Source organism: Ochotona curzoniae, unplaced genomic scaffold (assembly GCF_017591425.1).
Source record: "Ochotona curzoniae isolate NIBS_2020 unplaced genomic scaffold, NIBS_Ocur_1.0 contig_43, whole genome shotgun sequence".
NCBI lineage: Eukaryota > Metazoa > Chordata > Mammalia > Lagomorpha > Ochotonidae > Ochotona > Ochotona curzoniae.
In genome coordinates this window covers 11,401,480-11,426,196 of record NW_024466218.1, presented here as the reverse complement: position 1 = coordinate 11,426,196, position 24,717 = coordinate 11,401,480, and the positions used below count along the sequence as shown (strand labels likewise).

The window sequence follows — 24,717 nt, the reverse complement described above, 5'->3', positions numbered from 1 at the left end:
ATTTGATGTTGCCAAGCTTTTTTTTTTTTCTTAGTTTTTTTTTATTATTATTATTATTAATTACATTGCATTATGTGACACAGTTTTATAGGTACTGGGATTCCCTCTGCCCCTCCCCAAACCCTCCTCCCTTTGGTTTTTTTTTTTAAAGATTTATTTTTTTTTATTATTTTTTTATTGGAAAGGCGGATATACAGAGAGGAGAGACAGAGAGGAAGATCTTCTGTCCGATGATTCACTCTCCAAATGAGCGCAACAGCCAATGCTATGCCGATCCGAAGCCAGGAGCCTCTTCTGGGTCTCCCACACGGGTGCAGGGTCCCAAAGCTTTGGGCCGTCCTCGACTGCTCTCCCGGGCCACAGGCAGGGAGCTGGAAGGGAAGCGGGGCTGCCGGGATAGAACCGGCGCCCATATGGGATCCCGGGTGTGCAAGGCGAGGACCTTAACCACTTGCGCCACTACGCCGGGCCCACCCCCTTTGATTTTTATGAATTTGAATATATATTTGCTATGTGATTGTATTCCAGCTATGTAACTTTGTTTCCATTTTCATAGATCTTTCACATTTTTTAATAATATCTGTAATTAAAAATGAGTTTTGTAACATTACAGCAGGTTAGAATTATTGATTAATAGGCTGATACCCTAAAAAGTTTGTTGAAATACTATCACTGTGAATTGGTGTTTTGGTTGGTGTCCCAATGCTCGCTGTCAGGACTAAGGGTAGATATCCCCTCCCCTGCCCATCGTCTGGTGCCTTGGGGCATGTGGAGGGATGCTGTTTGCTTTCCTCTGGGGATTGCCTGCTGCAACCCAGGGGCAATTCATTACCTCTTTATTTTTTTAAAGCCTCTTACTTGATTCAGTGTCAGAAATAAAGCTCTCCATTGTGAATGGTTTTTATGTCAGTTCTTTTTTTTTTTTTTAGAAAGTGTTAATTTTTTTTAAAGATTTCTTTATTTTTTATTACAAAGCCAGATATACAGAGAGGAGGAGAGACAGTGAGGAAGCTCTTCCATCTGATGGCGACCGTATGGGATCCTGGTGCGTTCAAAGCAAGGACCTTAACCGCCACGCTATCACGCCAGGCCCGGCTTTTTCAATTATAACTTAGAGACTGACATTGTGGCATAGTGAGTTAAGCCACCATCTGCAACACTAGCATTCCATACGGATGCTGACTGTCGTTCTGGCTGTTCCTTTTCTAGTTCAGCTGCCTGCTTAAGTGTCTGGGAAAACAATGGGAAAAGGCCCAGCTAATTGGGCTCCTGCACCCATGTGGGAAACCAGAAGGAAGCTCCTGGCCATTGCAATCAACTGGGGAGTGAATCAGCAGATGGAGGATCTTTCTTTCTATTCTGAAATAAATAAATAAATGCATACGCAAATTCTCTTAAGTTATTTTAACACATAAAAATGGTAACTCCAAAAGAAACAGCACTTTTTTTCAAATTACTAGAGAGGAGAGAAAAAGAGAAGAGAAATCGTCAGGGTAAGAAGCAGGGAAATCCTTCTGCCTCTCCTGCTCTATGTAAATGTATGCTTCTAATGAAAGTAAATCTTTTTAAAAAGATTTCAGTAGTTTTCAAACTTGGTCAGCTATCATTTAGGATACATTATAAAGCTTTGTAAATGGTATCATTTCAGATAATTGTGTTAAGTGACTATTTTAGTACAGATTGAAAGAAGAAAAAGTAAAAGATGTGTAAATCACATGAAAAAGAAAAGACTTTAATGTATCCTCAGTTACATTTTCTGTAAGTAGGAAAATAGCACTGGTTGATTTATGTGATGGCACACTTTATTTCAATATTCTCTTTCAAATAGCGTGGTTTACAAAGCCCCAGACATTTAATCTAACAGTTTTTCTCTTTAGTATTTTCACAAATCGTAAGTTATACTCTATTTTATAGGTTATGTGAAGTAAATTTGATTCAAAAACAGTTATTTTTGCTAAACTATCAGAATATTCCATTTTCAGAAATTCCAGTTTCAGGAGGTGCTATGTTGAACAAGTTTGAAATGGATGATCATGTCTGCTTGACTGGACTGCATGGTGCTCGGGCCTGTGGGCTGATGTGATTTTGGAAGTCTCTGGGGGTGGTTACATTTGAGCTGGTAGGCCTAGTGAAGCAGGTGCCTTCCCTGATGTGAACAGGACTGAGGTGAAGAGCAGAAGGCTGATTAAGGAAGGGCCTCCTGCTGTTGCCTGTGAGCTGGGGCAGGAGCTCTTTGCTACCTCAGAGTCTGAATTGAAGCATTGGCTGTTGGTCCCAGCTCTACTCTGCCAACTTTCAGGCTGGAGCCACCTCTTTGGCTCTCCTGGTTTTAAAGCTTTGAAATTGGACTGTGAACTTTATAGTAGGCCTGCTTAAGCCTCCAGTTTGTCAATTGCAGGACTTGTGATGGACAGCCTCCCAAATCCCATGATCCGGTTGTTTGAAAAGATGTCTTTCTCAGGGCTGGCTCGGTGATATAGCAGATTCATGCTCTGCCTGTGGCACTGGCATCACATATGGGTGCCGGCTCAGTCCTGGCTGCTCCATTTCCCGTCCAGCTCCCTACGTATGGCCTGGAAAGGTAGTGGAAGATGGCTTGGAGCCTTGGGACCATGTACTCACTTGGGAGACCCAGAAATTGTTCCTGATTCCTGGCTCTGGATTGGCTCAGCTTTGGCTGTTTCACCATTTGACGACTAAACCACTGATATTCTTGGATATTCTCTTTCGCCTTCTGTAAATCTGGCTTTCAAATAAAAAAATCTTGAAAAAAATTGTTTCTGCTGCTTTCCCAGGAACATTAACAAAGAGCAGGATTGGAAGTAGAGCAGTCAGGACTTGATACAGAGTATGGGATAGATAGGAATATGTCATTCTGATATGGGATGTTGGCATCATAAGTATGGCTTAACCTGGTGTACCACATGCTGGCCTCAAATGAACTTTCAGAATAACTGCATACATTTATAATAAATTGCTGCAGATGACATTCTGTCTACTTTATACTGCTTTTAAAAAATATTTATTTATTTTGCTTGATACTGTTCCTTAGAGGGAGAGAGATCTTCCATCCACTGGCTTACTCCATAAAGTTGATCCTAAGATCCCACAGGCCATCCTCTGCTGCTTTCTCAGGCCCTAAGCAGGAAGCTAGTTAGGCAGTGGAGCAGCTGGGACATTGAACCAGCATAACTACTTAGCTTTGGGCCTAGCACGGTAGCGTAGTGGCTCGGGTCCTCACTTTGCTTTTACCAGGGTCCCATATGGGCACTGATTTGTGTCCTGGGTGTTCCACTTCCTTTCTGGCTCCCTGCTTGTGGCCTGGGAGGGCAGTGGAGGACGGCTGGAAGCTTTGGGATCCTGTGCTCCTGTGGGAGACCTGGAAGGGGCTCCAGGCTGTGGATCAGCTCAGCTCTGGCCACTTGGGGAGTGAGCCAGCGGTTGGAAGATCTTTCTCTGATTCTTTTTCTCTCTGTAAACCTGGCTCTCAAAAAAAAAAAGAAAAAGTTAGCTTTATTAAGTCTTGGTCTTTCAGTACATAGGTCTCTTTTTTTGAGGGTGCATGTTTCCATTGTAGCAAAAAAGACATAACATTTTTATTTTAACAATTTTTGTAGTGTCCTGTATGATGACATTGAATATATTCACATTACTTTGCATTTGTCATTGTTTATTTTCAGAATTTTCAGATTTTAATCATTAAACATTTACTCTCCATTTCCTTCTTTGACCATTCTCCTTTCTGTCCACAAATTTTTTAAAAAAATTCTTTTAAAATTTTTCCCATTACTTTAAAAAAATTTTTAAATTTCTTTTTATTATTATCATTTTATGATACAGTTCGATAAGCCCTGGGATTTCCCTTATTCCCTCCCCCCTCACTGAGTTCCCCTATATCATTACTATATCATTACATACATCCCCTTAAATGAAAAGCCACAATACAAAATCAACAGCAGGAAGAAAAAAGAAATTAATAACACCATGAAGTTAAATAACATGCTACTAATGACTAATGTGTCACTGAAGAAATGAAAATCAAAAAACTTCTTGCAGAAAATGATGCTACTGTGGGCACCGGTTCTAATCCCGACAGCCCTGCTTCCCATCCAGCTCACTGCTTGTGACCCGGGAAAGCAGTCGAGGATGGCCCAAAGCTTTGGGACCCTGCGCCCATGTGGGAGACCCGGAAGAGGCTCCTGGCTTTGGATCAGCACAGCACCAGCCGTAGGGCGCTCACTTGGGGAGTGAATCATCGGATGGAAGTTCTTCCCCTCTCTCTCCTCTCTGTATATCCGCCTTTCCAATAAAAATAAAATAAATCTTCAATAAAAAAAAGAAAATGATGCTACTGTATGATCTATGAGTCATTGAAGATTTTATTCAGAAGAAAGTGTTTTGAAGAGATGAAACTAACAAAAAACCATCAAAATCCATGAGATATAGTTTCCGCTGATTTTTGTTGCTGAGATGTGTCTCCTGTAGGCAACAAATAGTTGGGTTTTGTTTTTTAATCCGGTCTACTAATCTGTGATGTTTGATTTATGAGTTTAATCCATTATCTTTAAAATATTTTATTTCACTTCTGAATGTATCAATGAGGCAGAGACAGAAAGATAGGATGAGTTTCCATCTACTTGTTCATTCCTCTATTTCCTGCAAAAGTAAAAGCGGGCCCATTTTTAAATTTTAAACAACAGGAACAGATGGATGGGATTAATTTCCCCAATGCGCACAATGGTCCAGTCTGGCCAGGCCAAAGTCAGGAGCTTGGGTCTGCCAGGCTCTAGTAGGTATGTAACAGGGACCCAAGTACTTGAACCATTATTGGCTGTCTCCCGGGATGCATATTAGCAAAACACTGCAGCAGAAATGAGTAGCCAGGGCATGAATCAGGCACTCCACTATGTGATAAAGGCATCCCATCAAGTGGTATCGAAAGTTGTGAGCCAAACCCAGCCCTCTCTTGATAAATTTGACTATTCTGGCACATAATGGAATCATACGATTTGTTTTTATGATGTTCTCAAAGTTCATTCATGTTGTTGCATGTATAAATGTCACATTTTGCTTTTCCATTCATCTTTGGTAAGATACCTGGGCTGCTTTCATTTTTTAGTTGTGAATACGACTCCTATAGATGTGGGCACTGAGATGATTTCTGTTCCATTACGGTGTTTTCCATTTCAGCTAGCGGTGCAGCAGGATTCCCATTTCTCTGCATCTTTGATAACACTTGTTTTTTGTTTGTTTGTTTTGTTTTTTCGTTTCGTGTATTTGAAAGAGATCTCATCTACTGGTTTACTCCCCTAATACTCAACACCTGGGGCTGTTGAGGTGAAGCCATAAGCCTAGCATTAATTCAGGTTTCCCTCATTGGTTGCAGGGATCCAATCACGTGGGCGGGATCCTGCTGCCTCCCGGACCATGCATTAACAGGGAATTTGAGTGGGAAGCACACCTGAGACTCCAGTTCCATGGGGAGTTTTTGGCATCCCAAGTGGAGTGTTAATTTACAGTCCAACATCTCCCTTGGCTTTGTTTCCGATAATGCCTTACTGATTAGTATGAAGCAATATCTGCTTGTGGTTTTGATTTTTATATGCCTAATGTGTAGTGATTTTGAGTATTGTTTATTGTACTTATTAGCTATCTATATGTCTTTGGAAATTTTTCTGTTCAAGCTCTTTGCCCACATTTTTTTTAGATTTATTTTTATTTGAAAGTTATATTGAATGTTAGTTTGATGTTTGATATAGTAAAGTTTTAAATTATTTTGAAATCCAGTTGATCCTTTTGTTATTATAGTGACTTGTGTTTTGGATGGCTTGGCCAAGGAGGAATCTGGCAACACTATCATGAAGATTTCGTCTATGTTTTCTTTTAAAGAGGTTTTTTTGTTTTGTTTTGTTTTTTTCTTTTAGTTATATTTTTTAAAATCCATTTGTTAAGATTTTTTAAAATTAAGATTTAATCCGTTTTACTTGAAAGTCTGAGAGGGAGACACAGAGATCTTCCATCTGCTGATTCACTCCCCAAATGGCTGCAACAGCCAGAGCTTGAGCAGTCTCAAGTCAGGAGCCAGGGGCTTCTTTGAGCAGGTACAAGGACCAAGGCCATCCTCCAGTGCTTTTCCAGGTCATTAGCAGAGAGCTAGGTTGGAAGTGGAGCAGCTGAGACTCTAATCAGTACCCATATGGGATGCCAGTGTTGCATGTGGAGGGTTAGCTGGCTATGCCCCCATGCTGCCATGCTGGGCCCAGTCCATTTTGAGTTAACCTTTTTTTTTTTTTTTTTTACTTTGGGTTTTGCTTTTTATAGAGTCAAGTAAATTTAAAGAAATTTAATTATTTTTAATTGATTTTAAAGGCAGAGAGAGAGAGAGGTAGACACACAGATAGATATTTTCCATTTGTTGATTCTTGAGAAGCTTGCAGCAGTTTGGGCTGGGTCAGCCTAAAAGCCAGGAGCTTGGGACTCAGTCTGGGTCATCCATGTGGGATACACTATGACTGATGTCTCTCAGGACGTCGTATCAGAGTTAGAGCCACAGCTTGAATTTAGGCTGTCTGATTTTGAATGCATTCATTCCTATGCAGTCTTTGTTTGTTAAGATTTATTTTATTTGAAAGTCTGATATACAGAGAGGAAGATCTTCTGTCCATTGATTCACTCCCCAAACTGCCACAATGGCCTGAGTTGCACCAATCCGAAACCAAGTGCCGGAAGCCTCTTCTAGGTCTGCCACGTGGATTCAGGGTCCCAAGTCTTTGGGTTGTCCTCAACTGCTTTTTCATGTCACAAGCAGGGAACTTGATGGGAAGTAGGGCCGCTGGAATTAGAACCAGTGCCCGTATGGGATCCTGGTGCGTGTAAGGTAAAGATTTTAGCTGCTAGGCTATGGTGCCGGGTCCCCCATGAAATCTTAATTTGTATACCAAGTGCTCATCCCTTTGTTTGTGTGAGTTGATACAGTTTCTTTTTTCTGAAAGAGGCAAATAAATAAATGTTTATTTGCTTAAAGTGGAATTGGGGCAAAGAGCAAGCCCCAACTTCCAAACTGCTGGCTCACTCCCCAAATGGCTGCAAGTGTCTTGGGGGGGAAAGGAAGCCAGGAAGGCATGCCTGTCTGCTGTGTGGATTGCAGGACTCTGTCACTGGAATTGTCATCGCTCCCTCCCAGGGTCTGTGTTAGCCAGCCAGCGCCAGAGGGCAGAGCTGGCTACCAAACCAGGTGCTCCCAGCCCCGAGCCCTTCAGATACTTTAAACATTTGAGAAAAATTTCTGGTGGAAACCATATGAAGCCTGGAGATTGCTTTTTTGGGGGAGCTTTAACATTACAAATTCAGTTTTCTTAATTGTTGTAGGGTATTCAAGCTACTTTACATTGAATGAATTGTGATAGCTTGTGTCTTGAGGAAGAGATGCTTCATCAGGTGTCCAATTTACGTATTCAAAATTGTCCATGCAATGCCTAATGTTAGATTCGCTGACCACCAGGAAAAGAATAACACAACTGAATATATAATAAGAATTTAGATGGCCTTTATTTCAGGGAACCACAGTCATGGGCCTTCCCCGTGCAGCAGAAAAGACATGTGAAAGATGGGCAGCAGAGGAAGAAGAGTGCGGAAGAGATGGGGAAGGGGCCTTTTTAAACTCTCCCCTCATTGGTGCCACGGTGCTTTCACAGCCTGCGGGACCTGCCAGAATTCCGCCGTCACTTTATTATATTGTTGATGTCTGTGGGATCTATAGTACTATCCCTAATTCTTTCCTGACGTTAGTAATTTTTGTTTTGTGTCTTTTTTCTTTGTCTTTCTTCACAGATATTTTTTAGTTGCATTAAACTTGTCAAAGAACCAACTTGCTCTTTGTGTCAGATTTTTGTTTCTGTTGTCATCTTTCTTATTTGTATTATTTCCTTACCTCTGCTTGCTTATTAATTTTGCCTTTTTAAAAAAAGAATCTCAAGATATGAGAGTGTAGGTTATTGATTGAATACTGTTAATCTTTCATGACATATGATTTTGGCATTTAAATTTTCTCTCCTTGCACTGCTTCAGCAGTGATAGAAGGATTTTGTTATATTTGCAGAATACTTTCATAGCTAAAAGCCTTTTTGTGATGTCTCTTCAAAGTCTGTCAGATAATTCTGATATTTCTGTATGGTTGAAGTTGCCATTTGTCTTTCCATTTAGTTTGAGATAATCCTGATTCTACAGATGATGAGTAATTTTTTTCTTAAATTATTGTTCCAAAATGAGTGTGTTAGAGAACTCAGAATCTCCTTTAATCTTGTTTTAACTGGATTTCCTGTGGTTCCACTCTGTCAGGACAGGGATGTACTGCTTGTTACTGTTGAGTGTGAGCAGAGTTCTGGCTCTCTTTGTCTTCCACTGACTCTATGGAAAGTGCGAAGCAGCATGAGGCGTCATTACCGCTACAACAAAGGCAAAGTCCTGCTGTCTACTAGGGTTGCTATGACCTCACTCTAAATAGGGAGTGGCTCCAAACTGGGGAGAAGTTCAGGCTCCTTGTTTTGTCTGTCTTCTTGGTCCCCTCTTACCCCCCTTTTTTTAAGATTTATTTTTATTGGACAGACAGATATACAGAGAGGAGAGACAGAGAGGAAGATCTTCCATCCGATGATTCACTCCCCAAGTGAGCGCAACGGCTGGAGCTGAGCCAATCTGAAGTGGGTGCAGGGTCCCAAAGCTTTAGGCTGTCCTCAACTGCTTTCCTAGGCCACAGGCAGGGAGCTGGAAGGGAAGCGGGGTTGCTGGGATTAGAACCGGCGCCCATATGGGATCCCGGGCGTGCAAGGTGAGGACCTTAACCACTGTACCATTGTGCCAGGCCCCCCCCCCCCTTTTAAAAAGAGATTTCTTTGGGGCCTAACGCGGTAGCCTGGTGGCTAAAGTTCTCACCTTGCACGCATTGTGCCGGGATCCCATATGGTCACTGGATCTAATCCCAGTGGTCCTGCTTTCCATCCAGGTCCCTGCTTATGGCCTGGGAAAGCAGTCGAGCCTTGGGACCCTTCACCTGTGTGGAAGACCCAGAGGAGGCTCCTGGCTCCTGGCTTCAGATCAGTTCAGCTCCAGCCGTTACGGCTACTGGGGGAGTGAATCAGCAGATGTGAGATCTTTCTCTGTCTTTGTCTTTTCTGTATATCTGACTTTCCAATAAAATAAATCTTAAAAGAAAAATGTCACCCAGGGCAAAGAAACATCTTTCCCATACTAAAAGGGCAAACAAAATTCAAGCTCCTCAGTTGATTGTGAGTAAGTAAAAAATACTAAGAATTCCAAACATTAGATTACTATAACATACACTTTCTTCTCCAAGAGTGGTGGTGAGGAACCTCAGTGTTTTCTGCTTTTATGATTTCTGCCTTGCTTGGCGGGGAAGCTGTGTGAACTCCGGGCCTGACAGTCTACAGGACACCTGACAGATCACGTCAGCTGAGCACTCCTCAGGAAGGAGGCCCCTGGTGTGCTTGTCAGATAAGACTCACTACCCTATAGGCCACCAATTTGTGCTATTTGAAAGTTGCTTGTTTCAAACCCACCAGTAGAAGCCTCCCAACTTTCTCTCTTTAAAAGTTAACAGTTGAACTGACCAATCATGCCTGTATAGTTGTGTGGAATTGGCCTGAAGTGTATAGAAACCCTGCGCTATCCAACCTCGGCCCTTTTTTCCTGCTGCTTCTGCCATTCCTCCCCCAGTCCCGCTGTGCTGGGGTGACTGCTGGGAGCCTAGGCTGTCCTGAGTAAACCACCCTAATGCATTTGCATCAACTTCAGACTCCTGATGATTTTCTGGGGATCTCAAAATCTGGGTACAATGGTGGTAGAATACATGTCAAATTCACTTAAATTATATTTATGGAATGGGAATGAAACTGAAGTCCCCTTGCTCTTCCAAGAAAATGTTTTTGAAGCCAGTGCAGTAGCATAGCAAGCTAATCCTTCACTGCATCCCATGTGGGTACCAGTTTGAGTTGGTGCTGATTTTCTTCTTCTAGTTTGTCTCACCTGACATGAAAACTGGATAAACCAGGAACAATCAATTAATAGCCTACCAGATCAGCACTATACACAGGCCCCTTTAGCATTTAGGTACAAATTAATCACTTATGATACGGATTCTTTGGTTCATTGTCGGTGGCTTCATCTACTTTTTTTTTTAATATGAATTTTTTTTAAGATTTTTTTTTTTATTAGAAAGGCGGATATACAGAGAGGAGGAGAGACAGAGAGAAAGATCTTCCATCCGATGGTTCACTTCCCAAGTGACCACAATGGGTCGGTGCTGTACCGAACTAAAGCCAGGAGCCAGGAGCTCTTCCGGGTCTCCCACATGGGTGCAGGGTCCCAAGACTTTTGGGCCATCCTCAACTGCTTTCCCAGGCCACAAGCAGGGAGCTCGATGGGAAACAGGGCCACTGGGATTAGAACCGGTGACCATATGGGATCCCGGCATGTGCAAGGTGAGGACTTTAACCACTGTGCAATTGCGCCAGGCCCTTCTTTTTTTTTTTAAATCATGTAAGATATTGTAGTCTTTTTTTTTACTCTGTGTGTGTGTTTTATACCTTAATATTACATCATAGACACTTTACCCTTTTACTACATAAAACTTCTTTTTTTTTTTTTTTAAGATTTTATTTATTTTTATTGGGAAGTCAGATTTACAGATAGAAGAAGAAACAGAGAGGAAGATCTTGCATCCCCTGGGTCACTCCTTAAGGGGTTGCACTGGCCAGAGCTGAGCTAGTCTGAAGCCAGGAGCCAGGAGCTTCGTCTGGGTCTCCTATGTGGGTGCAGGGTTTGGGCCGTTCTCTGCTACTTTCCCAGGCCACAAGGAGGGAGCTGGAAGGGAAGTGGCACCGCCATGATTAGAACCGGTGCCCATATGGGATCTTGGTGTATGCAAGGTGAGGACTTTAGCCACTAGGCTACCTCGCCAGTCACAGAACTTTTGTTTTGAATAGCTGCAGAGAATTACCTGGCTTGGATGGATGTGCTAGGATTGATTTTTGTCATCCCTTTACTGATGTTGTCCTGCATATCATTAATAATCTCTATGGATTTCTGAGAATATATTCGTAGGATGAATTCTTACATGTAAAATTTGCATGCATATGTTTCTCTATTTTTTGTTGATGTCACACTATTTTTCTTTTTTTTTTTTTTTTAAATATAATTTATTTTTATATTCTTTACATACTTAGAGTAAGAAGGTTCAAGGGCTGCAGGAAAGTGGATAATACTAGTATGTTTTCCATATTGTTACCTTCATGTTTAAAAGGGGGGTATTAAGGGAGAAGGCCAACCCAATTTCCCACTCTCCCCAAGTCCCGGGTGTAGGGCATGCTCTGAGGTTCTTGCTCGAGTGGTTTTGATGTTGCAACAGTTATGAATCGCTGTCAATCTCGCCACTCCAAGCACTATGAGGTCTTTGAAAAATCCACTGATTGACATAGTCCATCATAGCTGAGATGGTTGGTTGACCTGTTCTGTCTTCTCTCTTTTCTTCGTTAGGGTTCTGAGTCCAGCATTTAGATTAGGAAGATCTCCAAAGAAACTTCTTGTATGTGCTAACAAGTACAGGGCCAGGCACCGTCCATCGCTCCAATCAGCTGGTGGTTGTAATTGCTGGGTTGGTTCTGTTTTCACTCCCGACTTCCACTGGAACCAATGGGTGTTGCAGTCCAGCCTGGTTCTGCCCCGCACATATTTGGCCCTCACCTAAACCAGTGGGAGCTGCAGCCTAGTTGGAGCGACCCACAATAACCCCCACCAGGCCCGCCCCTACCCTGGTTTGCCAGTAAGTGTAGCAGTAATCCAGTCTGCCCCACACCCCATTCCACCCCAGCCACTGTTTAGTTTTATGTCCTGCCGTGGAAGTGGTAACCCAAGAGGGATGAGCCCACTATTTCCCTCCCAGGCCTCTCCCACTCCCAGATTCCAGCTGCCCAAAACAAACCTCGCCCACTTTAATTCTGTTTGCACCAGTAGGAATAATCCACCGAGCCCGGCTTTTCCCTGATCTAGTCCACATGAGGCGCACAGGTGTGGTAGCTCTGCCTAGTCTGGTCTGCCCCCATCCCAGCCCATGCTCTCCAGCGGGAGTAGCTGTCCAGCAAAGGAACCCTCCCTTATTCCCCTGCTGGCTCTGCCTACTTCCTTTCTTGTTCTCAGGCTGGTTGGGCGCTGTGGTCCCTTCCGGTACAGGCAACCTCACCTTGGCATTCCATATTGTGCACTAGTCTTCTTTGCGACCAACCCTTGGTTGACCCACACTGGTGCCTGGATTTGCCAGTGGATGACGTGGACAGATTCAGCCTGGTCTTGCCCCTACGTCTGCCAAGTGTATGCCAGTGGGTAGCTTTCCATGGCCTGTTCTGGGCTGTTTCCTATCATGTTTCTTGGGCTTACCTGCCAGGTCTGTGTCCTGCCAGAGGAGTTGCCCAGGCTCCTCCATCAGAACCTCTCCCAATGCCAGGTTACACGCTTACCAGTGGGTCCATGAGCCAATCCTACTCAGTCCACCTCCTGTCATAGCAGGAACTGTGGCTTTTCCTGACTGGCCTTCCACCCAATCTGGTTCTTGCTGTTGGATGTTCCAGCCCAGCCATGGCTTGTCCATACCTACGTTTGGCTCACACATGGCTCAGTAGGGGTTTGAGACCTTGCCTAGTCTATCACACATCTGCCCTGGTCCTCCAGAACACCAGGGGGAGTCGGGGTCCAGCCCGGTTCGGTGCATCCAATCCCAGTCCACACTTGTGCCAAGGGAGGCTACAACTGTATCCAGATCGGAACGCAGCCCCCCTTCCAGGCCACGTGCCTCTTTGTGGGAACCTCAACCCAGCTAGGGTTGTCCCCTTTGCTCCCCAACCGGGTCTGTTCCCAGCGATAAATCACTCGCATGCCAGTGGTTGCTCTGACTCAGCTTGGCACAGTTCCTCCCCTGTCCCGACCTCTGCCTTAGACACTGTGGCTTTGTGTCCCTGGCTCCTGCAGACCAGTAGGTACAAGAGCCTAGCTTGGCATGACCTTTGCTCCCTCCTGGTTTCTAGTTTTGCTTGTGGGCTAAGGTTTGCTCCTTCGTACCAGATCTACTCTGTTCCCCACCAGTTGACACATTAGCCAGCCGTTGGAGCTACTTTTGCAGGACAAGCCCCAAGCCCAGGCTTCTGCATGGACTGGTATTTGGTGCCCAGTATTATTAGTGATTGCAACTTTTACAAAGAAAGAGTTACTGCCTGTTTAAGGTCCGAGAATCACAATGTGTTCAACCTGGAGCTAATTAAGCAGCGACTGAAAGAACAAAATCCCCAGAGCTCCCAGCCGGGCGGCCAGTAGGCGGAGCCTGGCGCCAATGGCGCACTGGCCGCCCAGACACGGCTCACCATGTGCCCATGGCGGCCGTCCGGAATCCAGGCATGAGACGCCCCGTCCTGAGACCCACCAGCTGCCAGGAGGCAGCTGGAGGTTTAAATTCCCAGGCCTAAGGTCGCGCCCCTCCCAAATCCCCTTCACCGCCCAATGAGGGCGGTGGCTGGGTGCCGGACCTGCCCGGTCCCAGAGGCCTCCCCCCTCGGTCTACTCACCCCAAAGGAAGCAGCCTCTGGAACCCAGCAGGCCCGGACACGGCTCACCATGTGCCCATGGCGGCCGTCCGGAATCCAGGCATGAGACGCCCCGTCCTGAGACCCACCCCACACTATTTTTCTAAGAACAAGATTGATATATTCATTTGAAAGACAGAGTTACGGAGGAAGAGAGACAGCTCTTCCATCTGCTGGTTTACTCCCTGCATGGCTGCAGTGGCCAGGGCTGAGCTAGGCCTAATCTGGGAGCCAGCCAGTACAGACCCCTGATTGAGTAGATTTTGGTCTTGAGCTACAGTCTTAGCTACTTGTTTCATTAATCCAGCTGGTGGGACAGCGCATAAAAAATTATGTTGTTTTTAGATCTGGTGCCATGTAGTAGTAGGTTAAACCTCCACCTGCAGTTCCAGCATCCCATGTGGGTACTGGTTTGAGTCCTGACTCCTGCATTTCCAATCCGGCTCCATGTAATATGCCTGGAAAAGCAGCCCTTGGGGACCTGGAAGAAGCCCCGGACTCTTTAATTTGCACCAGCCCAACTATGGTCATTGTTGCTACTTGGGGAGTGAACCAGTGAGTGGAAGATATCTCTGTCTCTTCCCCCCTCTCTGTGTCTCTGCCTTTCAAATAAATGAGTATTTTAAAAAATTTATTCAACAGTTACTAAACAAAGTATTAGCTGTTGGACTTGATTCCATTGAATGGTAGACAAGACCAGCAGTTTCAGTGCAGCACAGTTTATTTTTTAAAAGATTTGTTTATTTTTTATTGGAAAGGTATGCAGAGAGGAGGATCTTCCATCTGCTAATTCACTCCCCAAGTGGCAGCAGCAGTCAGAGCTGCGTTGGTTGGAAGCCAAAAGCCAGGAGCTTCTTCCCACGAGTGCAGCATAGTTTTATTGGGAAATAGTAAGTTAAATAAGAATGGGGTTAGGATAAGTGAGTTCACTGTTGGAAAAATAGGGAATACCACAGGAGCAAATCAGGACTGCCTAGCTTGTGTAGATTGCTCAGGGAGGATGGGAGGAATCTGTGTGCCTGAGGTGTGGAATTAACAGTCTGAAGGATTTTAAGCACGAAGAGGCAGTATCAATCCTTCCTGGGTAACTTGAAGTGAGAAGAGGGGTTGGCCTGTCAAAAATCTGAAGTATCTTAGTAGTCCTACATTGTTTCAGCTTCTGGAAGATAGCTGGTAATGACTTCAGGCAGTTGGGTCCCAGTCACCCACATGGAAGACCCAGATTGAGCTTCTGGCTTCAGCCTGGTCCCGCTCTAGCTTGTTCGATCACTTAAGGAATAAATCAATGTGTGGGTGCTCATTTACTTTTTATTTCTTGACCTCAAATAAAAAAGTTTTAACTGCAGATAGATACATGAATGTAAGTTATGTTCCTGGAGTAGACTGCATGAATTTAACCAAGGATTGGTTATAAGATTTCATGCCATACAGTAATTTACTCTACAGATAATTGCTTATAGTGTGTTCTATTTGTATATATATATAGACTCCATTATGTACTGACAAGTAGTTAGGTATGTAAAAGCCTGTGAAGCCATAACTGCAAAAGTACAACCTCTATGAGTGCTGGTTTAAGTGCTAGTTCTTTCACTTTTGAACTAGCTCCCTGCTAATGTGTCAGGAAAAGCAATGGAACATAGCCCACGTCCTTGGGCCCTTGTAGCCCTGTGAGAGACTTGGAGGAATCCCAGGCTTCTGACTTCAGCTTGGGCAACCCTGCCCAGTGTGGCCTTTGGGGGAGTGAATTAGTTGGGAAATCCCTTCGTCTCTGTCTTAATCTTACCAAATGTAAATCTGCGCTCATTTGACCGGATGAATACTCCAGTTGCTACAGTGGCTTGCAGTTGGACCTTTGCATTCATATCCTGCTGATTACTATCTGGCTGTTTCATTGCTGGCAAATAATCTTTTTGGTGTTTGCTCCCCTGCCAAGTGGGAATAATATTTGTATTATACTATATTTATTTGTGTTATATTATACTATATTTAAAATCCTTAGGATAGTGTATTGTACCTTGGAAAGCTTATAAATGTCATCACTATTAGGAAAAGGAATCTTGGTTCAGTGTCTAGTCAAAAGTACCGCAGGCTGTGTCCCAGAGAGGTAATGATAAAAACTGGAATTTCTAGACTCATTTGATGGGGCCACTGCTATGGTGTAGTAGGATAAACTCCTGCCTTTGGCACTGGCATCCCACATGGGTGTTGGTTTGAGTCCCAGCTGCTCCACTTCTGATCCAACTCCCTGTTTACAGCCTGGGAAAGCAGCAGAGGTTGGCTAATGTCCTTTGTCCCCTGGACCCATGTGAGAGATCTGGAAGGAGCTCCTGACACTCCTGGCTTCAGGTTGGTTCAGCTCTGGCTGAAGCAGCTGCTGAGTAACCAACCAGTGGATGGAAGAAAACTTTTGATGCTGGGGTGAACACCTCCTTATCTTGCATTCTCTTTTTTTCTCTTACATGATTGATCTTCAGAAAGAGTAGTCATTCTGGTGAGTTTAACAGCTGTGACTTGATACGCTGGGAAGAATCAAAGAGACTGATTTGTTCTAGATCTCATACAGTTTTAATTCAGTTACTGAGAAAGTTTTTAAGTTCATTTAAATTTTTTTCTTATTTTTCAGCCAAGCCAAACAGGAAGCTTACTTTTCTCTACCTAGCCAATGATGTCATTCAGAACAGCAAACGGAAGGGGCCGGAGTTTACCAAAGATTTTGCACCAGTTATAGTGGAGGCTTTTAAGCATGTTTCAAGGTACAGTAATTGTTCTGAGTAACCTGTTTTAAATGCATAATACACTTTTTTGATAAAGTTTGTCTAAAAACATTGAAATAAAAAATGAGGAATATGTTTCTTTAAAGCTTCTGTTTAGTTAAAAAATAAATAAGTAAGAAAACTTCCCTTAAGAGGCATTTGTAAATGTGTCAAATGTTGTCCATGAGGGAAAAGATTTTTGAATGGTTAGTAATATAGTTGCTTGGGGTATTTAAATTACAGCTTTTCTTTATGAAATGAAAACAACCATCCTCAGTTTGAAGAAGGAAAGAAAAGAAAAAAAAACCCAGTATATTAACAATGAATGAAGGTATTAAAATTTGTGTACCTAGGAAGCTATCGGTTTTGCACCTTGTTTTCTATATACAGAATATTGTGTTCCCTTTCCCTCATGTTGCTTAGAATGATTTAAAAATGTGTACGATATTTATAATTTATAATAAAATGAACATAAATATAATATTCATATTTTATACTATTGAAATTTGTGCTACTTTAAAAATGTAATGAGATTTAAAAAGGCTTTAGGAGTAGAGAATGTATAAAGTTGTCAAAAAATTTTACTAGTAATCCTGAGGATAGGTGTCTGCTTTAGCTGAAACCTTTTAAATTCTTTTATTTCCAAAGATTTGCAAATATATGGTTAATTCTGTGAGAACATTATTGAAATAACATATTAAATCAGTCTAGAATTCAGTGTTGAATGGTAGTGACTTGAACAACAGAAAGGTGAAAATCAGCTCGCCACATTGCCTGCAAGTTTAGTCACATATTTAAAGAAATTAGTGAATTTAAAGAAATTACTGCATTTAAAATATTGCTGTTTATTACTTTCTTGATTTTTATTTACTCTTCATTTTAGGTATTCTATTCTCTTTTCAATTTTTTTTTTTTAAGATTTATTTATTTTTATTACAAAGTCAGATATACAGAGAGGAGGAGAGATAGAGAGGAAGATCTTCCATCTGATGACTCACTCCCCAAGTGGCCGCAACAGCCAGTGCTGTGCTGATCCAAAGCCAGGAGCCAGGAACCTCTTTCAGAGTCTCCCACATGGGAGCAGGGTCCCAAAGCTTTGGGCCATCCTCTACTGCTTTCCCAGGCCACAAGCAGTGAGCTGATTGGGAAGTGGAGCTGCCAGGATTAAAACCAGCAGCCCATGTGGAATCCTGGCGCTTTCAAGGAGAGGATCTTAACCATTATGCTATCACGCCAGGCCCAGATGTTGGTGTTTTTCAAAGTTCAGTCCTAGGCCTTCCTCTGGGGCCCTGCTCTTCGCTTGCCCTGTGGGTGATTCCATGTACTGCAAGTGTTAGTTGCTATACATATCCTGATAATTTAGCAGCCTTAGTCTCCAGCCCAGACTGTTAGCATTATTACAGACCTGCATGTGTATGCATTTTTTAAAGTTTATTTTTGTTAGAAAGTCCATCTATTCACTCCCTAAGTGGCAGCAATGGTTAGAGCTGCAATGATCTGAAGCCAGGAACCTGAGCCTCTTCTGGGGTCTCCCACATGGATACAGGATGCAGGGTCCCATGGCTTTGGCCCATCCTCGACTGCTTTCCCAGGCCACAAGCAGGGAGCTGTTTGGAAAGTGGAGCTGTCAGGATTAGAACTGGCACCCATATGGAATCCTGGTACACGCAAGGTGATGAAGACTTTAGCCACTAGGCTATGGTGCCTCGTTGCATTCTATGCGTCTTAAATATCTTTAACTCACTATGTCTGGTACTGATTTGATGATATCCTTGTTTCCTGCTAAAACTCCCTGGAAAAACAGCTGTGGCCAGGAAAAGCAGTTGAGGATGACCCAAAGCCTTGGGACCCTGTACCTGTGTGGGAGATCTGGAAGAGGCTCCTGGTTCCTGGCTTTGGGTCGGTACAGCTGAATTGAAAATGGGGCTGCCAAGATTAGAAATGGTGCCCATATGAGATCCTGGCATGTTAAAGGTGAGGACTTTAGCTGCTGGTCTATTGCGCCAGGCCCTAAGGTATTCTTTTGTGAAACTCCCTACCTCACTGCTGATTCATATTCACACAGTTTACAGTCTGTTTTTTTCTTTTTAAAATTTCTTTTTATTGGAAAGGTAGATTTATAGACAGAAGGAGAGACAGAACGATATGCCATCCACTCACTGATTCACTCCCCAAATGGCCACAACAGCTGGAGCTGAGCTAATTTGAAACCAGAAGCCAGGAACTGCTTCTGAGTTTCCTATGTGGGTGCAGGATCTCGTGGCTTTGGGCCGTCCTCCACTGCCTTCCCAGACCATTAGCAGAGAGTTGGATGGAAGTGGAGCAGCCAGGATACAAACTTTTGCTCATATGGGATCCTGGCGCATGCAAGGCGATGATTTAGCCACTAGAGGAGGCCCAGTCTGCAGTCTTATTTCACGCTGACTGCACCTGTTATAGTTCTTTGCACCTGATGAGTTGTGTATGAATGTTGTCTCTCCCTCAGATTTAATAGAACATTTACTGATTGTCTCCTGTGTGCTAGCCCTAAGGTACAGTATTGAGTAAAACAAGGTTTGTTTTGTGGAGGGACAGATTTCAGTGAATGACACAGATGGTAACTAGTGAACGAATACATATTGCACTGACGACTGATGTTGTGAAGAAATGTAAAGCATGCAAGGAGCTAAAAGGAAGGCTCAGTTATATGATGAGGTAAAGAAAAATTTTGGAGGAGGTGTCTTTTGAATAGAGACTCAAGTAAGGGATGAAATGAACCATTTAACTTTTTCTAGAAGGGGAGCACGCTAGGAAAATAGGACAGATACAGTGAGACAGCTGTGCTAGGCATTGTTTTGAATGAGCAAGATTTATTTGGGAGAGGTGTGAGGAAATGTGGATGGAGGTTTCCAGGAAGCAGAGCATGTCCTTTAGGTTCTAGGATAGGGAGTTTGATTTTCATTCTTGTTATGATTGGTGGTTCTCCAAAGATGAAGAATGGTATGGTGATGTATGTTCATAGGATGCTTCCACAACACCGGAGTGAGAGAGCAGAACTGAGGAGCAGTGACAATAAACATCCGTTACTAATAAACATCCAGACTAGTGCTGAATGGTTGCTTCCTCTGTCCTGGTAGCGACGAACAAGGGATGAAATGGTTGCGAAGTAGTCTGTTTCCAGTTTTCATAGATTTAGTGTTGTGATCTCAGTTTAGAATCTTTAGGGATTCTTCCTCATCTTCCTTAAAATGGTCCAGGCCTCTCTCAGGCCTGCCTTTTTGCTCCTTGTTCTATTCTGTGTCACTTAACAACAGTTTTCCATGTCAGAAATCTTCTTTGATCAGTAAATACTTGCTGAGTTAGTGAAAAAGACACCCCTCCCTTTCCCTGTCATCTTTCTCAGCTTGTTTAGCCACATTAGATTAGAACATCTTGGTAATCTTGGATGGCCAGTAGTAAGACTTCTACTATGTGTAATTTTTTCTTTCATATCTGTATAAATGTTTTAAAGGGGGCAGGGAATACATTGGTCACTGAGCTACATGGAATTGCTCTAAACTGCTAGCCATACAGGTGTGGTCAGTAAGCAGTGGGACAGTTTTTCCCCAGGGAAATGAATATCCTACTAATTGGGTTTACAATCAATGTTGCCAATTGGATAGCGTCATGCATTTTTACTGCTTATATTTGTGCTTTTACATTTTTTTCTCTAGTGAAACTGACGAAAGTTGTAAGAAACACCTTGGAAGAGTGCTGTCTATATGGGAGGAGAGGTCTGTTTATGAAAACGACGTATTAGAGCAGCTTAAGCAAGCTTTGTGTAAGTATATAATCATCATTGCTATCAGGATTTTGTTAAATATATTCTTTCAGTAAAACTTATACTTTCTTTCTACTTAGATGGTGATAAGAAGCCTAGGAAGCGAACTTATGAACAGATAAAGGCGGATGAAAATGAAAACTGTTCATCTCTTGGGTCACCGAGTGAACCACCCCAGGTAGGACACTCTCTCTCTCTCTCTTTCTCTTAAAATATTTATTTATTCATTTATTTTATTGGAAAGTCAGAATTAAGAGAGAAGGAGAGATGGAGAGGAAGATCTTCCATTTGCTGATTGACTGCTCAAGTGGCCACAGTGGCCGTAGCTAAGTCATTGTGAAGCCAGGAGCCAGGAGCCAAGAGCTTCTTTCCAGGTCTCCCCTGCGGGTGCAGGGTCCCAAATCTTTGGGTTGTCCTTGACTGCTTTTCCAGGCCACAAGCAGGGAGCTTGGGTGGAAAGTGGAGCAGCTGGGACCCGACCAGCCCATATGGGATCCTGGCACATGCAAGGCAAGGATTTTAGCCACTAGGCTACAATGCTGGGCCCCAAGTAATTGTTTTTACATAAACTGCCTCTATTGCTGGTATATTAGCTCCTCAGAGTCAAGTTTGTATTTTGAACATCTAACTTTAGATTCTTTTTCTTGATATATAAAAGAAATGACTTGTTCTCAAAAGAGATTTATATTGGAAACTTTAAACTCTAAACTAGTCTGTGAAGATGAAGGAAGGTGAGATAACTTTTAACTCTTGTATTTGCTTGAGCCTCATTTATTTTAATTCTAAAGTTTGATTACTTTTTAGACTCTAGATCTCGTTAGAGCATTGCAAGATCTAGAAAATGCCGCTTCGGGTGATGCAGCGGTTCATCAGAGGATAGCTTCTTTGCCCGTGGAAGTGCAAGAAGTATCCCTGCTAGATAAAATAACAGGTAATGAGAGATGGTCTGGGATTTTTGGGGGGAGTTGGGGCTAAGGTATATAAAATGCCATTGTTTTTATTATGTAGTAATTTTATTATCCTGTGCTTTTCTTAGATAAAGAATCTGGAGAAAGGCTTTCTAAAATGGTAGAGGATGCTTGTATGTTGCTGGCAGATTACAATGGCAGATTGGCGGCAGAAATAGATGATAGGAAGCAACTCACTCGAATGTTAGCTGATTTTCTTCGTTGTCAAAAGGAAGCCCTTGCAGAGAAAGAGCAAAAATTGGAAGTGCGTAATCTTTTCCTTCTTTAGTGTTTACTGATTTAATGTATTCTTTGGAAGGAATTTTGAAGTCCCTAATGTAACTTTACATCTTGTGTTTTTTGGAAGATGGATGTGCTTAGGCAGTGATCCAGGTAAGTGTCTTGTTACATTAATGGTTTCCTTTCGTCTTGAACTAAATCAACCTGCCTAAGTAAATTTTAGAAATCTGGAACTAGCAGAATTTGTGCATCTTATAATTATTGATGTGAGATCCCATGCAGTAGTAATTTATCTTCTCTCTTTTAAACCTTCGTCTTCAAGCACAGAAACAGTAGGAAAGATGACAGCTAGGATAAAGTCTTGGGTTAACTGCACTGTATTGTAGCTGGATTTGTTTAATTTCTGTTCTGAGAACGTGCAGTCTTTTAGATATGCCACTAAATCTTCAAATTACCCCTCTGTTCACTCCTTTATGAATATTTCCAGCTCACACAAGCACGCTCATGTAGAAAGTCATGACTCCTTTAAACCAAGTAATAACTGATAATTTTGACGAGAAATCTGGGGGTTCAGATAATAATAAACATTAGCTTATGTTTCCTTGAGCAGAGTAGCCATGGTTTGAATAGATGAGCCAGATTTGTTTTTAAATAAAAGAATATTTATTTTGACTGGCTCTTCGTTAAATTTTTTTTTCTATAGCAATTACTTTCTATAAGTGTGTAGAATTTCTGCTTGTCTAGATCCTTCAATTTACACATGGTTCACTGTAGGTTTGTATGTATTTCATAGTTCTGACTCTTTTTAAGTTGCTTGTATTGAGTAGTTTTTAGTTCTTGGCTCAGCAAGATCTAATTGTGCCAAAAATGGTGCTACAGGATTGCCATTGCTACTTGTGAAAGCAGCAATTACTCCCACTCCAAATTCTCTCAATTCTTAATATAGCGGTATGTTTTTTCAGTCTGCCCTCCTTTACTCACATAAACAATTAAAGGATAGTTTTTCCCACATTTGAATATGTTACCCACTACTACATGGGAAGGATGACATGAATTAAAAAAAAAAAGATTGATAATTGACTTACTACTATTTTTGATCTTATAATGGAGCATAAATCTAATTATTGCTTGTTTTTATTATCTGCAGATCTAAGAGTAAGTAACGTTATAGAACTTTTGTCTTTAGTCTTTTGGTATGGTTTCTTTAACTTCTATCCAGCTTCTGTTGCAGATATTGGACATGGGCGTGTCTTCTATTGATGTCATCAGCATTAGCATATTCTTCCTGCTAAAAATAAATATCAAACTCCAAATCCTGTATTGTCTCCTGTTTTTGAAAATTGAAGAAAAAATTGAAACTATTATTTTACCTCGTTTGGCTCACTTAAGATTTTCATTATTAGCACCAATTATAAAAATAGAATTTGTTTGAAATTTATGTGTACAAAATAGATCAGACACCACCCCAAACAATTCTTATTTTCCCAGTGCTTTCCAGTCAGATTCATAGATGGTGAGGCTAACAGTGGTAACGGCAACGTTTACCACAAGTCAGGTACTCTTCTAAGCACTTCATGTGTCAGATCAGTTCTATACAACATATCATATGTGTTCTGTTGCTAAGACATCATGACACAGGAAGATTTAATAACTGGCCCGAGAGCACAAAAAGCTAGTGAGTTCTTTGGAACCCAGGGAATTTGCTTCCAAAGTGACACACTTAACTAAAAAGACTTCTATTTGCTTTGCATTTTTGTTCAAAGAAGTGTAAGATTTCAGCAAAGGCTAACGCTCTGTCTCTACTCTATGCTTCTTGCCTCCTCAAAGGTAATCAGTCTTATAATAAAAGGCTGTAGTAACTTCTGTTGTTGAAAGTGATTAGATTTTATATAATATTAAAAAACCAGTGAACATTTTTTTACAAGTAAAATATTTGGATATTGCACAAGCTTGGAAATTACTCCACAAAAGTCTTTGTACCATTATCACTTAGAACAAAATGATTTGTTTGTTGTAAGATGTGAAAATGAGTTAGACATTTTTTTCTACTAAGAAGATCATGTCACTTTGAAGTTCAGACTGAAATGTGAATATTTGTATATCAGCTAGGCTAACTTGAAGTAGTTTTCGTTCATTCATCGGTTTTTGAATGCCACCTGTTGTTTACAGGTATTTATGTGTCGTTAGTTGCTCTCTTTTTTTGTTCGTAATAGGCATAAATTTAAAATGTCAGTTTAGGAAATTTTTTGTAAGTCAGAACAGAGAGAGGGAAAGACAGATTGAGAGGGGTCTTCCATCCTTTGGTTCACACCCCAGATGGCCATAGCTGGTGCAGGCCTGTACTTAAGCTAGGACCTTCATTGGGTCTCCCATGTGGGTTTGGGGGCCCAGATGCTTGGGCCATCCTCTGCTGCTTTTTCCAAGCCATTAGTGGAAAGCTAAACTGGAAGTGAAAACTCTGGGACACAAAATTGGTGTCAGCATTGTATGCAAGTGCTTTACCTGTTACACCACAATTCAGGCCAGTTTGTTTATATATGTATATATATATATATAAAAGTCAGATATACAGAGAGGACAGACAGGATGATATTCTATCTGCTGCTTTACTCCCCAAGTGGCCACAGCAGCCAGAGATGCGCCGATCAGAAGCCAAGAGCCTCTTCCAGGTCTCCCACATGGGTGCAGGTTCCCATGGTTTTGGGCTGTCCTTGATTCCCTTCCCAGGCCACATGCAGGAGCTGGATGGGAAGCAGGACTGCTGAAGTACGAACTGGAGCCCATATGGGATACCAGTACGTGCAAGGCAAGGACCTTTGGCTGCTAGGCTACCATACTGGGCCCTTTTAAAAGTTTCTTATGGAGGCTAATGTTTGCTCAGTTATCTCTTAAAAGTACTTACTAAGGCTTTTTAATTCTTCTACATTTTCCCTTAGCCTTTGACCACTTTTCTGTTTGGTCCTGATTTTATTACTTAGTTTTTCTGTGATTTTCTGTAATTAGTTTTTCTGTAATGAATTCTGAGCTCTCCTGGTGTACTTAACACAGCCTTAATTCACAGCTATAAAATGTTGCATATTTTTGTAGGTTTATTTTTCTTGTTAATTTTATTTATGCATTGGAGTTTTACATTTAGAAATGATACAGGGATCTAGTTGAATGTGAAAGTAAAATGTTCTTGCAGGTGGTACTTAATCCTTGTTTACATGCTGGAGTGTACTCCCTTTTCTGTTTTACTGGCGCATTAGTCTCCATGCCTTTGTACAGATTTAAATTTTTATTACTTTTTAAAAATTCATGCTTAAAGTTTTAATTAGAATGATTATAAATTTTTA

General features: G+C 42.1%; 1 protein-coding gene across 2 annotated transcripts in view; it reads left to right on the top strand.

Moving 5' to 3' along the window:
* RPRD1A (regulation of nuclear pre-mRNA domain containing 1A) overlaps positions 1 to 24,717 on the top strand; it is a 54,954-nt gene that overhangs the window by 7,470 nt on the left and 22,767 nt on the right. The window contains exons 2-7 of one of the 2 annotated variants that reach the window (XM_040984899.1): positions 16,267 to 16,396; positions 20,089 to 20,195; positions 20,276 to 20,373; positions 21,000 to 21,126; positions 21,232 to 21,407; positions 22,614 to 23,391. In XM_040984899.1, coding sequence (XP_040840833.1) covers positions 16,267 to 16,396; positions 20,089 to 20,195; positions 20,276 to 20,373; positions 21,000 to 21,126; positions 21,232 to 21,407; positions 22,614 to 22,814 — 839 coding nt within the window. In that variant the 3' untranslated portion in view covers positions 22,815 to 23,391. Of the gene's footprint in view, positions 1 to 16,266; positions 16,397 to 20,088; positions 20,196 to 20,275; positions 20,374 to 20,999; positions 21,127 to 21,231; positions 21,408 to 22,613; positions 23,392 to 24,717 lie in introns of those variants that run through there. The other variant, XM_040984900.1, reaches the window with a different exon arrangement.